This window comes from Chiloscyllium plagiosum, unplaced genomic scaffold (genome assembly GCF_037043375.1).
Source record: "Chiloscyllium plagiosum isolate Xiang-an unplaced genomic scaffold, Cpla_swu_hap1 HiC_scaffold_24, whole genome shotgun sequence".
NCBI classification, from domain to species: Eukaryota; Metazoa; Chordata; class Chondrichthyes; order Orectolobiformes; family Hemiscylliidae; genus Chiloscyllium; species Chiloscyllium plagiosum.
Window position 1 is genome coordinate 2,757,398 of NW_028270162.1, and position 16,474 is coordinate 2,773,871.

Here is a 16,474-nt window from a genome sequence, read left to right on the forward strand (position 1 = left end):
ACACACTCACACATACACACTCTCACTCACTCTCATACACACACTCTCTCACTCTCATACATACACACTCACTCTCACACATACACCCTCTCACATACACACTCACACTCTCACACAAACACCCTCTCACTCTCACATACACACTCACACTCTCACACATACACACTCTCACACACATACACACTCTCTCACACACATACACACTCTCACTCTCACGCATACATCCTCTCACTCTCACATACATCCTCTCACTCTCACACATACACACTCTCACTATCACATATACACACTTTCACTCTTACATACTCACTCTCACTTACACACTCTGTCACTCACACACACTCTCACTCTCACACATACACACTCTCACTCACACACATACACACTCTCTCTCACTCTCATACACACACTCTCACTCATAAACACTCACTCACACACATACACACTCTCACATACACACTCACACAAACACCCTCTCACTCTCACATACACACATACACACTCACTCTCACACATACACACTCTCTCACACACATACACACTCTCTCACACACATACACACTCTCTCTCACTCTCATACACACACTCTCACTCTCACACATACATCCTCTCACTCTCACACATACACACTCTCACTCTCACATATACACACTTTCACTCTCACATACTCACTCTCACTTACACACTCTCACTCACACACATACTCTCACATATACACACTCTCACTCTCACACATACTCTCACATACAGACTCTCACTCTCACATACACACTCTTACACACACTCTCATATACATACTCTCACATACACACATACAAACTCACACATACACACACACTCTCACATACACACTCTCACGTACACTCTCTCACACACACTCTCACTCTCACATACACACTCTCTCACTCTCACATATACACTCACACACCCACTCTCTCACTCACACACTCACATACACTCTCTCACTCTCGCACATTCTCACATACATACACACTCTCACATACACTTGCACACACTCACTCTCTCACATACACTCGCACACTCCCACTCTCTCACACACACGCACACTCCCACTCTCTCACACACATGCACACTCTCACACACACACTCTCACTCTCACACACACACACTCACTCTCACACACACTCACTCTCACTATCACACACACACTCTCACACACACACACTCACACACACTCAATCATTCACACATCCACCCGCTGACACACTTATGCATGACACACACACTCAGCCTGTTCTAACAGAGTTACCGACTCTGGTTGTACACATTCCTGCAGTTTGATCACCTGACTGCTGCATGCCGATGACACCCAACATCTGTCAATATGTGTATTCGTATTAGAGGAAAATGTTTAAATATATTGTTCAGCTGATATTTTCACTTTAATTCCTGGGGGTTCCAGAATGCTCCTGGAAATGTGGTAAATGCTGTGCCTCCCGCCTGTCCCACACAGTCACAACATTGTCTACTTCATAACTCAGACCCACCAAGGGTTAGATCATCTCCTCAAAGGGACAACGAAACAGCCTGACAACTGCCACTCAGTGAGGAGAACAAGACTGGGACATCGCCCTCAATCCCCAGGTGAAGCAAGGATTGGTCAAGGGAGGGTTTGTCTATCACTCGATACTTTGAGAAATGGAGCCAAGTCTATTCTGCCAAACATTCTTTAAAAATTCTCTCAAGGGGCAGAGATGTCACTGGCTGGGTCCAGTTTATTGCCCGTCCCTAGTTACCCCTTGAGAAGGGGGGGGGGGGAGGTGAGCTGCCTTCTTGACCCCCTGCAGTCCATGTGCTGTGGGTAGACCCACAATGCCCTGAGGGAGGGTCCAGGATTCTGACCCAGTGACAGTGAAGGAACGGTGAGATATTTCCAAGTCAGGATGGTGGGAGTGTGGTGCTGGAAAAGCACAGCCGGTCAGGCAGCTTGCAAGGAGCAGGAGAATTGATGTTTTGGGCTTAAGCCCTTCATCAGGTGTCCTGATTCTCCTGCCTCTCAGATGCTGCCTGACCTGCTGCGCTTTTCCAGCATCACACTCTCGACTCTGATCTCGAGCATCTGCAATCCTCACTTTCTCCAGGTCAGGATGGGGAGGGGCTTGGAGGGGAACTTGCAGGGGGTGGTGTTCCCATGTATCTGCTGCCCCTTGTCCTTCTAGATGGGAGTGGCCATGGGTTTGGAAGGTGCTGTCTGAGGGTCTTTGGTGAGTTTCTGCAGTGTATCTTGTAGATGGTGCTCACTGCTGTTACTGAGCGTTGGTGGGATGCTTGTGGATGTGGAGCCAATCAAGCGGGGGCTGCTTTGTCCCAAATGGTGTTGAGCTTCTTGAGTGTTGTTGGAGCTGCCCCCATCCAGGCAGGTGGGGAGTATTCCCTCACCCTCCTGAGTTGTGCCTTGTAGATGTGGACAGGCTTTGGGGAGTCAGGGTGAGAGGTACTTGCTGCAAGATACCCAGTCTCTGACCTACTCTTATAGCCATTGTGTTTTTGTGGACAGTCCAGTGAGTTTCTGCTCAATAGTAACCCCAGAATATTGATACTGGGGGATTCAGTAGTGGGAATTGAATATCAAGGGCTGGTAATGAGATTGTCTCTAACTGGCGATGGTTATAGCCTGGCATTTGTGTGGTGTGAGTGTTGCTGGCCACTCTTAGCCCAAGCTGGGTATTGTCAAGATCTTGTTGCAGCTGAAAATGTGTTGCAGGTCAGGCAGCATCCAGGGAACAGGAGAATCGACGTTTCAGGCATAAGCCCTTCTCTGAGGGGTGGAGAATGGTTCTGAACATTGGCCATCAGTCTGATGCTTCACCACCCCCACCCCCACACTACTCCCCACCCACACTCCCCCCCACCCCCCACAATCACCTCCCACATCACCCTCCACCCCCAAAATCACCACTCACACCAACCCCCACCCACACTCCCCCAAACCCCACAATCACCACTCACACCACTCCCCACCCACACTCCCCCCCCAAACCCCACAATCACCTCCCACACCACTCCCCACCCACACTCCCCCCCCACCCCCCACAATCACCTCCCACACCACCCCCCACCCACACCTCGTCATCCCCACCCCATGTCCTCCGGCCCACACACATACCCCCCCCACTCCCAGAGCCTCCCCCACAGCCACTCCGTGTTCAAGGTGGAATAGGATTGAAAATACAAAATAAACCACTTTGCCCTTCGACAACCCAAAGCCAAATCCGCAAACTCAAATGAAAACAAAACAAATGGCACACAACTGACATTGAACAAGTGAGATTCCACAGACCTCGTTTCGACTTGCGGGATTTGCGGTTAACAGGGCGTGTGGTCTCCTTGTCACGTTCAGAATTCACTTCAGGAATGGGATGCGTTCAAATAAAAACAGACCAAGAGAAAACATGAAGCAACCAGAGGATTTGCTGAGACAGCTTCAACCGCGTAAAATAACATGTTCATAGTCTGTCAGAATGAAAGCACAATGTACCCGGAAAGGCAACGGAATTCATCAGGAGGGGGAAGAGACCGGGTTCACACTGTGACCGTGCTCATGGGGAATGGGCTACACACTCATCTGACAGGACTCAGCTCAGTAACACAGTGAATTGCTGAGAGTAAGCAGCAGGAGCCTGATGTAGTGTGCAGAGCCATTATCCAGGCCATTCCCACATCCCATCACTGTGCTGTGGGTCTAACACCCATCACATGACAGCCAGCTGTGTAATAAGATGCCGAGGGTCTCAGTCAGGGTCATTTGCTGGGTGTTTTCCTCTGACATCTGGATCATATTCAGGGAGACATAACATCTCAAGTATGTGCATCCAATCAGTGTGGAGTGCTGATCTGGACCAGGGTCTGAAAAGGCGGCAAATGAATGCAGAGGGAGTCGGTCAGGACACACTGTCTGAGGTTACCCAATGCAGAGGGAGTCCGTCAGGACACACTGTCTGAGGTTAACAATGCAGAGGGAGTCGGTCAGGACACACTGTCTGAGGTTAACAATGCAGAGGGAGTCGGTCAGGACACATTGTCTGAGGTTACCCAATGCAGAGGGAGTTGGTCAGGACACACTGTCTGAGGTTAACAATACAGAGGGAGTCGGTCAGGACACACTGTCTGAGATTACCCAATGCAGAGGGAGTTGGTCAGGACACACTGTCTGAGGTTAACAATGCAGAGGGAGTCGGTCAGGACACACTGTCTGAGGTTACCCAATGCAGAGAGAGTCGGTCAGGACACACTGTCTGAGGTTACCCAATGCAGAGGGAGTCTGTCAGGACACACTGTCTGAAGTTGACAATGCAGAGGGAGTCGGTCAGGACACACTGTCTGAGGTTACCCAATGCAGAGGGAGTCTGTCAGGACACACTGTCTGAGGTTACCCAATGCAGAGAGAGTCGGTCAGGACACACTGTCTGAGGTTACCCAATGCAGAGAGAGTCGGTCAGGACACACTGTCTGAGGTTACCCAATGCAGAGAGAGTCGGTCAGGACACACTGTCTGAGGTTACCCAATGCAGAGGGAGTCTGTCAGGACACACTGTCTGAAGTTGACAATGCAGAGGGAGTCGGTCAGGACACACTGTCTGAAGTTGACCATGAGCAATACCAATTTTCTCCACAGGAGTGTTGAGGGGAAGGTAACCCCGTTTCACCAGCTCATCCACCATCTCCTCATCATCAGCCTGGATCTCCGACACCATGTTACACGGAATCAGACCCACTCTGCCATTCCTCTCCCCATGGTAGAACCCATCTACATCCTTCGACCCATGGACCTGCCAAACAGAATACAGCTCATCACAGAACAGGCCAGCAGACGCTGGCATAGAACCACACCCACTCTCACACTCACTCACTTACACACTCTCACACTCTCACACTCACTCACTCACACTCTCTCACACTCACTCACTTACACACTCACTCACTTACACACTCTCACACTCACTCACACACACACACACTCACTCACACTCACTCTCACACTTACACACACTCATACACTCACACTCGCACTTACACACTCTCACACACACTCACTCTCACACACACTCACTCTCACACACACTCACTCTCACACACACTCACTCTCACACCTTGCCTGTGATGGACACAGTTGGTGATGGAGAAGACACTACAAATCATTATCGAGGGCAAAATAAAGTTAGAATCAGTAAATGAAGTAAAGACGAAGGAAGGAGGGAATTGGTTAAAACCAAGTTGTCCGATTGGCCTGTTTGGGTGGAGGGAACAGCAGGTTGATCAAAGTGGTGTAGCAGATGTGTACAGAGACTCTCTGAAGGGATTGGACAAGAGACTCTGCTGAATGTCTGGCCAGATCAGAGCATGTGGAATTCAGGGAGAGCCCACTGGTGTGGGTAACAGAGCAGAGGGAGGTGGGGGATGTTTTTCACACTGCAAATTGGTTTACTGTAATATTCAACAAGAGGCTGTGTGGGCCCACTGCTCCCTGCGGTATTTATACCTGTCCCAGTTTGTAAACAGAACAATACCTGGTACACACCAGCTAAGATCTGAATGCATTCAAAATGGTTCACACAAGGTCTCCCAGGATTGAATCAACTTTGGGAATGTAGAACTCTGGGAATGAGGGCAGGCTGGATAAGTTTGGCCTTCTCTCCATGGAATAGAGAAGGTCAGGAAGGGAGTGAAGAGAGGTTTATAAGATGGAGGGATTCCGGGACATTTACTGGAGTGAGTTGTTAACGCAAGGCCACACACTGAAAATCACTGCAAAAGACATGGAAGGAAGATGGTGGAAGATATTTTCAAAGTTGCCAGGTATAGAGCACTGTCCTGTAAAGATTTACAAATGGATTCCATCACCAATTTTAAAAGGAAACAGAGTACCAGAGGATGAGAAATTGACAGGGTTATAAGAGGCAGGAAAATGGGACGAAACAAACACATTTATTCTAAGAGCCAACACTAGCACAAGGGGCTGAATGGTCTTTTTTTATTTCTGTATGTTTCTCTGATTGTATGACAATGAATTCCCACTCTGTTTTCAACCGTATGGCAGGTTTGTAAATCCAGCTCAATAATCTTGTCCTAATTACTATATCCCCTAGTTTTCTCCAATAATCTCCTGCACAGACTCTAATCATAGTAGTTTCACACTTTCCAAATCCACTCACTTCACAATGACAATGAATTAAACACCGCAGTCTCTCTTGGGCAAGGAAGTGTGAAGAGGGACAGCACTATCTGAGTTCAGAGGTGACATTGGCTTCAGCAGCTGATCAGCTGAAGGGGATGAGCCATTCCATAAGACCATCAGACATAGAAGTAGAAATTAGACCATTCTGCCCATTGAGTCTGCTCCATCATTCTGTCATGGCTGATAGGTTTTTCAACCCCATTCTCCCACTTTCTCCCCATAACCTTTGATCCCCTTGACAATCAACAGCCTACCTACCTCTGTCTTAAATATCCCCAGTGACCTGGCCTCCACAGCCCTCTGTGGCAGTGAATTCCACAGAGTCCCCACTCTCTGACTGAAGTTTCTCCTTGTCTCCATTCTGAAAGCTCTTCCCTTTACTCGAAGGCTGTGCCCTCAGGTCCTAGTCTCTCCTCCCAATGGAAACCTCTTCCCAACATTTACTCTATCCAGGCCATTCAGTATTCTGTAAGTTTCAATTAGATCCCCCCTCATCTTTTTAAACTCCATTGAGTACAGTCCCAGAGTCCAGCTGAAGAAGTTGATCTGTTCCGTGTAACAGAAGGCACTTTTGGAGCTGGTCTGGGTTTAAAAGGTGAGCTCAGAATGGAATCAGTGCCAAGAGAGTGGAGCTTCTCTGAGGGCCGGAACATGATACTGGGATCCTCACAACACTGGGTACAGTTTTGGTCTCTAATTCCCTAATGGGAGTCATGTACAGGCCTCCTAGCAGTAGTCAGGATGTGGGGCAGAAAATAAATCAGGAGTTAGAAAAGGCATGTCAGAAAGACACAATTCCAACAATCATAGGGGACTTTGATATGCAAATAGAATTCATGGAATGTCTGTGAGATTTCTTTGCAGCAGCCTGTGGTAGAGCCCAATAGGCAACAAGGAGCCCTAGATTTGGTGACGTGTAATGAGGGAGACTTGATTAGGGAGCAGAAAGTGAAGGAACCCCCAGAGGAAGCACTGACAGTAGAATTCACCCTGCAATCTGAGAGAGAAGTTGCAGTCAGATGGAACAGGATTCCAATTGAGTAAAAGGGAACTACAAAGGCATAAGGGAGGAGCTGGCCAGAGTTGATTGAGAAAGGGGCCTAATAGGGAAGACCATGCAGCAGCAAGGGAAAGTGTATTGCATCGTACTTAATCAGGAGTAAATCTGCATTTGAGTTACATAAGAGGCTCTTCTGGGAAGGGAGGCTAATAGGGAAGACCATGCAGCAGCAAGGGAAAGCGTTCCTGGGGGGCAATTCGGGAGGCACAGCAGAAATTCATCCCAAGAAAGAGGGAGAGAGGATGAGGCAACCATAGCTGACAAGGGGAAGTCAGAGACAGCAGGAAAGCAAAAGATAAAGCATACAATGCGGTGAAAGTTAGTGGGAATCCAGAGGATTGGAAGGCCATTAAAAACCAGGATAACTGTAAAAGAAATAGGATGGAGAAGATAAAATATGAGAGTAAGCTAGGAAGGAATATAAAAGAAGATTGCTCGAGTTTTTTGATAGATATCTAAAAAGTAAGAGCGGCAAGAATGGACATTAGATGCCAGAAAACGAGGCTAGAGAATTAGAACAGGGAACAAAGAAATGATGGAGGAACCGAATCGGCACTTTGCATTAGCATTCATGGTAGAAGGCTCAAGTAGCATGCCAGACCTTAAAAAGATCTGTGTCGGGAAGGAGAGGTGAGTATAGTGACCATCACGAAGGAGAAGGTGCTGGGGAAGCTGCAAGGTTTGAAGGTGGATACATCACCAGACAGGGTGGGCTACACCCGAGGGTTCAGAAGGAGACACCTGCAGAATAAGTGGAGACATTGATGACGATCTTTCAGGACTCGAGAATCAGGGAGGGTCCTGGAGAATTGGACAATGGTTTATGTAACCCCCCCCCCACCCCACCCCCTCCCTGTTTAAGAATGGAGGGAGGCAGAAGACAGGAAGCTATAGTCCAGTTAGCCCGACCTCAGTCGTTGGTAAGATTTGAGAGTCCGTCATTAAGGATGCGATTGTGGAGTACTTGGAAGTTCATGGTAAAGTAGGGCAGAGTCAGCACGGCTTCATCAAGGGGAGGTCCTGCCTGAGAAACCTGTTAGAATTCTTTGAGGAGTTCATGAGCAAATTAGACAAAGGAGAGTGAGTGGGTGTGATCTATTTGGATTTGCAGAAGGCCTTTGACAAGGTGCTGTACAGGAGGCTGCTAAATAAGATAACAGCCCATGGTGTTAGGGGCAAGGTACAGGCTTGGACAGAGGATTAGCTGACTGGCAGAAGGCAGAGGGTGTGGGTAAAGGGGTCTCTATCAAGATGGCAGCTGGTGCTAGTGGAATTCTGCAGGGGTCAGTGTTGGGACCATGACTATTCACGTGATACACTAACGCCCTGGACAAGAGATTGTGGGTATTGTTGCTAAGTTTGCAGATGACACAAAGATAGGTGGAGGATGGGTAGTGTTGAGGAAGTGGGGAGGCTGCAGAAGGTCTTAGGCAGGCGGATGCTGCCTGAATTGCTGTGCTCTTCCAGCACCACTGATCCAGATCTGGTTTCCAGCATCTGCAGTCATTGTTTTTACCAGGCTGGGAGAGTGGGCAAGGAAGTGGCAGATGGAATACAATGTGGGAAAGTGTGAGGTGATGCACTTTGGTATGAAGTGTAGAAGTGTAGACTATTTTCTAAACGGGAAATCTGAAGCACAAAGGCACTTGGGAGTCCTGGTTCAGGCCTCTCTTAAGGTTAACAGGCAGGTTCAGTTGGCATTCAGGAAGGTGAGTGCAATATTAGCACTTATTTCAAGAGGACTATAAGGGTAGAGATGTCCTGCTGAGGCTGTATAAGGCTCTGGTCAGACCACATTTGGAACATTGTGAGCAGTTTTGGGCCCCGTATCTAAGGAAGGATGTGCAGGTATTGGAGGGGGTCCTGAGGAGGTTCACAAGAATGATCCTGGGATGAAGGGTGCATCATATCAGGAGCAGTTGAGGACTCTGGGTCTGTACTTGATGGAGTTTAGAAGGATGAGGAGGGATCTGACTGAAACATACAGAATACTGAGAGGCCCGGACAGAGTGGACGTGGAGAAGATGTTTCCAGTCGGAGAGACTCGGACCCAAGGGCCCAGCCTCCGAGTGAAGAGACGACCCTTTAGAGTGGAGAAAAGGAGGAATTTCTTCAGCCGGAGGGTGGTGACTCTGTGCGACTCATTGCTGCAGAGGGGGCTGTGGAGGCCAAGTCATTGAGTGTGTTTAAGACAGAGATAGACAAGTTCCTGATTGGTAACGGGATCAAAGGTTACAGGGAGAAGGCAGGGGAATGGGGTTGAGAAACATTTCAGCAATGACAGAGCAGATCCGATGGGCCAAATGGCCTAATTCCACTCCTTTAGCATATGGTCTTGAACACAGGAGGGATGTTCCTGACGACTGAGGAGCTCAGAACCAGGGGATCACATTCCAAGGATACAGGGCAGCTCATTTCAGACTAAGATGGGGAGAGATCTCTTCACCAAGAGAATGGGGAGCTGTGGAATTCTCTGCCTCAGGAAGCAGTTGAGGTCCTGTGGAGGACGCAGGAACAGGGGACTGAGTTGGATGATCCTTTGAGCCTGTGTGATGGAGCTCAATGGTATGGGACAATATGTCATCCAATAATGCCCCCAGGACAATGATACTTGGATGAGGAAGAGTTCAGGAATAAATCTCTGTGATTCCCACAGATCCTCTGGTTGAAATGGAAAGCTAACACATGCAGCCCCAGTGGACGAGTCCGTAGGGATGAGGAAGGGGCTGTTACACACAGATGGTCTCGTGTGAGCAGGGTCAGTGGGTCCAGACATCGTCAGGTGAGCAGGGTCAGATACTGTCCAGGTGAGCAGGGTCATACACTGTCCAGGTGAGCAGGGTCAGACACTGTCCAGGTGAGCAGGGTCAGACACTGTCCGGGTGAGCAGGGTCAGACACTGTCCAGGTGAGCAGGGCCAGACACTGTCCAGGTGAGCAGGGTCAGACACTGTCCAGGTGAGCAGGGTCAGACACTGTCCAGGTGAGCAAGGCCAGACACTGTCCAGGTGAGCAGGGCCAGACACTGTCCAGGTGAGCAGGGCCAGACACTGTCCAGGTGAGCAGGGTCAGACACTGTCCAGGTGAGCAGAGTCAGACACTGTCCAGGTGAGCAAGGCCAGACACTGTCCAGGTGAGCAGGGTCAGACACTGTCCAGGTGAGCAGGGTCAGACACTGTCTAGGTGAGCAGGGTCAGACACTGTCCAGGTGAGCAGAGTCAGACACTGTCCAGGTGAGCAGGGCCAGACACTGTCCAGGTGAGCAGGGTCAGACACTGTCCAGGTGAGCAGGGTCAGACACTGTCCAGGTGAGCAGGGCCAGACACTGTCCAGGTGAGCAGGGTCAGACACTGTCCAGGTGAGCAGAGTCAGACACTGTCCAGGTGAGCAGGGCCAGACACTGTCCAGGTGAGCAGGGTCAGACACTGTCCAGGTGAGCAGGGTCAGACACTGTCCAGGTGAGCAGGGCCAGACACTGTCCAGGTGAGCAGGGTCAGACACTGTCCAGGTGAGCAGAGTCAGACACTGTCCAGGTGAGCAGGGTCAGACACTGTCCAGGTGAGCAGAGTCAGACACTGTCCAGGTGAGCAGAGTCAGACACTGTCCAGGTGAGCAAGGCCAGACACTGTCCAGGTGAGCAGAGTCAGACACTGTCCAGGTGAGCAGGGTCAGACACTGTCCAGGTGAGCAGAGTCAGACACTGTCCAGGTGAGCAAGGCCAGACACTGTCCAGGTGAGCAGGGCCAGACACTGTCCAGGTGAGCAGGGTCAGACACTGTCCAGGTGAGCAAGGCCAGACACTGTCCAGTTGAGCAGGGCCAGACACTGTCCAGGTGAGCAAGGCCAGACACTGTCCAGGTGAGCAGGGTCAGACACTGTCCAGGTGAGCAGGGTCAGACACTGTCCAGGTGAGCAAGGCCAGACACTGTCCAGGTGAGCAGGGTCAGACACTGTCCAGGTTAGCAGGGTCAGACACTGTCCAGGTGAGCAGGGTCAGACACTGTCCAGGTGAGCAGGGCCAGACACTGTCCAGGTGAGCAGGGTCAGACACTGTCCAGGTGAGCAGGGCCAGACACTGTCCAGGTGAGCAGGGTCAGACACTGTCCAGGTGAGCAGGGCCAGACACTGTCCAGGTGAGCAGGGTCAGACACTGTCCAGGTGAGCAGGGTCAGACACTGTCCAGGTGAGCAGGGCCATACACTGTCCAGGTGAGCAGGGCCAGACACTGTCCAGGTGAGCAGGGTCAGACACTGTCCAGGTGAGCAGGGTCAGACACTGTCCAGGTGAGCAGGGTCAGACACTGTCCAGGTGAGCAGGGTCAGACACTGTCTAGGTGAGCAAGGCCAGACACTGTCCAGGTGAGCAAGGCCAGACACTGTCCAGGTGAGCAGGGTCAGACACTGTCTAGGTGAGCAGGGTCAGACACTGTCCAGGTGAGCAGGGTCAGACACTGTCCAGGTGAGCAGGGTCAGACACTGTCTAGGTGAGCAGGGTCAGACACTGTCCAGGTGAGCAGGGTCAGACACTGTCTAGGTGAGCAAGGCCAGACACTGTCCAGGTGAGCAGGGTCAGACACTGTCCAGGTGAGCAGGGTCAGACACTGTCTAGGTGAGCAGGGTCAGACACTGTCCAGGTGAGCAGGGTGAGACACTGTCCAGGTGAGCAGGGTCAGACACTGTCCAGGTGAGCAAGGCCAGACACTGTCCAGGTGAGCAGGGTCAGACACTGTCCAGGTGAGCAGGGTCAGACACTGTCTAGGTGAGCAGGGTCAGACACTGTCCAGGTGAGCAGGGTCAGACACTGTCTAGGTGAGCAGGGTCAGACACTGTCCAGGTGAGCAGGGTCAGACACTGTCTAGGTGAGCAAGGCCAGACACTGTCCAGGTGAGCAGGGTCAGACACTGTCCAGGTGAGCAAGGCCAGACACTGTCCAGGTGAGCAGGGTCAGACACTGTCTAGGTGAGCAAGGCCAGACACTGTCCAGGTGAGCAGGGTCAGACACTGTGCAGGTGAGCAGGGTCAGACACTGTCCAGGTGAGCAGGGTCAGACACTGTGCAGGTGAGCAGGGTCAGACACTGTCCAGGTGAGCAGGGTCAGACACTGTCCAGGTGAGCAGGGTGAGACACTGTCCAGGTGAGCAAGGCCAGACACTGTCCAGGTGAGCAGGGTCAGACACTGTCCAGGTGAGCAGGGTGAGACACTGTCCAGGTGAGCAGGGTCAGACACTGTCCAGGTGAGCAGGGTCAGACACTGTCCAGGTGAGCAAGGCCAGACACTGTCCAGGTGAGCAGGGTCAGACACTGTGCAGGTGAGCAGGGTCAGACACTGTCCAGGTGAGCAGGGCCAGACACTGTCCAGGTGAGCAGGGCCAGACACTGTCCAGGTGAGCAGGGTCAGACACTGTCCAGGTGAGCAGGGTCAGACACTGTCCAGGTGAGCAGGGTCAGACACTGTCTAGGTGAGCAGGGTCAGACACTGTCCAGGTGAGCAGGGTGAGACACTGTCCAGGTGAGCAGGGTCAGACACTGTCCAGGTGAGCAGGGTGAGACACTGTCCAGGTGAGCAAGGCCAGACACTGTCCAGGTGAGCAGGGTCAGACACTGTCCAGGTGAGCAGGGTCAGACACTGTCCAGGTGAGCAGGGTCAGACACTGTCCAGGTGAGCAAGGCCAGACACTGTCCAGGTGAGCAGGGTCAGACACTGTGCAGGTGAGCAGGGTCAGACACTGTCCAGGTGAGCAGGGTCAGACACTGTCCAGGTGAGCAGGGTGAGACACTGTCCAGGTGAGCAAGGCCAGACACTGTCCAGGTGAGCAGGGTCAGACACTGTCCAGGTGAGCAGGGTGAGACACTGTCCAGGTGAGCAGGGTCAGACACTGTCCAGGTGAGCAGGGTCAGACACTGTCCAGGTGAGCAGGGTGAGACACTGTCCAGGTGAGCAGGGTCAGACACTGTCCAGGTGAGCATGGTCAGACACTGTCCAGGTGAGCAAGGCCAGACACTGTCCAGGTGAGCAGGGCCAGACACTGTCCAGGTGAGCAGGGTCAGACACTGTCCAGGTTAGCAGGGTCAGACACTGTCCAGGTGAGCAAGGCCAGACACTGTCCAGGTGAGCAGGGCCAGACACTGTCCAGGTGAGCAGGGTCAGACACTGTCCAGGTGAGCAGGGCCAGACACTGTCCAGGTGAGCAGGGTGAGACAATGTCCAGGTGAGCAGGGTCAGACACTGTCCAGGTGAGCAGGGTGAGACACTGTCCAGGTGAGCAGGGTCAGACACTGTCCAGGTGAGCAGGGCCAGACACTGTCCAGGTGAGCAGGGTCAGACACTGTCCAGGTGAGCAGGGCCAGACACTGTCCAGGTGAGCAGGGCCAGTGGGTCTAGACATTGTCAGGCTGAATGTCATTCCTGTCTCTCCTGTGGTTGGACAAAGTGGAAACCTGATTGGGAGATGATGGGGGATCGGATATGGAATACGGGAAAGATGGACTTGGACTGAGAGGTAACTGCACCTTGAAGATAAAGTAAAATAAAGCTGAAAAAGATCAGCCTGAAAAAAGGAATCAAACAACAAACAAATCTAATGGAATAAACTGTTGGAAAACTGGAAACGTTTGCAAATTATTTTAAAATTGTTAACCAGATGAAGTGACACAGAACAGCAATGTAACACAGGGACAGGTATCTCAGTGAAAGAAAGAACATGAGAACAGCAGCAGGCCATTCAGCCCCTTGAGCCTGTCCTGCTATCATTCAGTGTGATTGTGGGTGATCTTCAATTCCACCTCCCCACCCAAACTCTGGATTCCCTGAGAGGGGAAACTTCATGGAGTTATCATCCTCTCCAGGCCCTTCACACGATAAAACAAATACCGAGTCATTGGTTAATCAGAGCAAACAGAGGTCATTGACCTGCCGAGTGCTTTTGGCATTTTCTGCATTTGTTTCAGATTTCCAGTATCTGCGAGATCTCACATTATGTTACCTTGATTATTTGACCTTCTTTGAAGGGCAGTTCTTCATCAGCAGCATCAGGATTGGGTGACATTGATAAAGGATCATAATCAAAAAGAGCGACGAAAATCCTGGGCAGGACATCCTCACTGCAAACATCGCCCTCAGACTCTGGGGAGAGGCGCTCCTGAGCACAGGACCTGGCTGAGAAATGTACACACTCAGACCGACTGAGAGACTGCACAGGAACAGAAATGCTGCTCTTGCTGTCAACATCACAACCTTCGCAAACACAACTTCACAAGAAGACATCCCAAAGTATGTCATAGAATATGTCACACTTTTCAAAGCATAGATATTTTTGTAACATCGAAAATGCCACAGTCAATTTGTGCACAGCAAGATCCCATAAAAAAGCAATACGATTACAATCATCTCTCTTATTGTTATGACCCCAGTTGCTGGTAAGGTGGGACAAGTCAGATCCCAGAGTAAATCCTGGCTTGCTGGAGGTCTGTTTCATTGTTGAATTTGTTTACTGTGATGGGCAGTGACTGAACATGTTCACAAGAGGCTGCCAGTGTACATTTAACAAAAGAATACCAACACACATTACACATAAAAACAAAAAACACTTTAGAAGAACTATTTGAATTAGTGTTATTATAAATAGCAGAGATAAATATTTAACCCTTTTATATGTGCACCAACCTCACAGATGTCTCACTCCAGTGAAAGGTCCAACCTGCTTTCATCTGGAAACTCCTTCTTCAATGGGCATGGTAATAATTACTTTCCTTCCACCAAACATCTGCAATCGCCCAACACTTTTTCTCTTTAATTACTGTCTCCTCATGAAACTCTTCAACAAACTGCTAACACAGCTCACTTATCCCTGAACATGTGTTCTAAAACTTGTGCATTTAACAGCCTTATAGGATTTGATCTGATCATTATTGTCACATGTTCTGAGATACAATGAAAAGTATTGTTTTCTATGCTATCCAGGCAAATCATTTCTTAAATCCATCAGACTGCAGAATGCAGTGTCACAGCTGCAGAGAAGGAGCAGAGAAAGAGCAACGCTAATATATGAGAGGGCCATTCATAAATCTGATAACATGGGGAAGAAGCTGTTCTTGAATCTGTTGGTATGTGTTTTCAAACTTTTATATCTTCTGCTGATGGAAGAGAGTGGCAGAGAGTATTTCTGGGGTGGGAGGGGCATTTGATGATGTTGGCTGCTTTCCCGGGGCAGCCAGAAGTGTAGACGGAGTTAATGGATGGGAGGCTGCTTTGCGTGATGGACTGAGCTGTGTTCACAATTTCCTGGGGCCTTTGGCCATACCAAGCTGTGATTCATCGAGGGAGAGATTGTTGTCTTTACCCCATGCACTAACCTCTCTCTCTCTCTCTCTCTCTATCCTGTATCCTGTCTCATCATTTTTTGAGATCCAATCCACTTCTGTGGTGTTATCAACAAATTTATAAATAGGGTTAGAGCTGAATTTGGTCACAGAGTCGGGAGTGTATAAGGAGTACAGTAAGGGGCTGAGTACGCAGCCTTAGGGAGGGCTTCTACTGAGGATTATCGTGGAGACGGGTTTTGTCACCTGTCTTTACTGAGTCTGTGGCTCAGAAAATCAAGGATCCAGTTGCAGAGGGACAACAGGGTCCTACATCTCAGAGTTTGGAGATGCGTTTTGTTGGAATCATGGTGTTGAAAACAGAGCTAAAGTCAATAAATAGGAGTCTGACTTAGGTGAACTTGTAATTCATATGTTCCAGTGATGAGTGTTGGGTTAGGGAGATGGTGTTTGCTGTGGAACCATTGTGACAGTAGGTGAATTGTAGTGGAACAAGGCAGTCTGAGAGGCTGGAGTTGTTGTGAGCCATGACTGATCTTTCAAAGCACTTTGTCATGATGGATATCAGAGCCACTGGCTGCTAATCCTGAAGATGCACGGCTTGATTTTTCCTTGGCACTGGAATGATAGTGGTCTTCTTGGAGCAGGTGGGAACCTCACATTGTAATACGGAGAGGTTAACGATATCTCCCTCTATAAACTACAATAAAATAGGTCCTCATCTATTATAGTTTGAAGCCTTCTGATACTGGAATCTTTCTCTTAGACATTTCTAAGCCAATCAGGACTTACTTTCTTCTGCCTTGATTTTTTTGGAGACTGTTAAACTGTAGTATTGATTTTCTAGGTGTTTTTTTTACTCTGAATGACCCCGTTTTCTCTTGGAGAGAAACTTGCACAT

General features: G+C 49.9%; 1 protein-coding gene across 1 annotated transcript in view; it reads right to left on the reverse strand.

Annotated features, from left to right (window-relative positions):
- The window catches only part of LOC122551100 (RIMS-binding protein 2-like), a 188,561-nt gene that overhangs the window by 118,184 nt on the left and 53,903 nt on the right, over nt 1-16,474 (reverse strand). The window contains exons 7-9 of the mRNA XM_087999789.1: nt 14,238-14,410; nt 4,622-4,790; nt 3,302-3,367 (exon numbers count right to left, since the gene is read on the reverse strand). Coding sequence (XP_087855915.1) covers nt 3,302-3,367; nt 4,622-4,790; nt 14,238-14,410 — 408 coding nt within the window. The remainder of the gene's footprint in view (nt 1-3,301; nt 3,368-4,621; nt 4,791-14,237; nt 14,411-16,474) is intronic.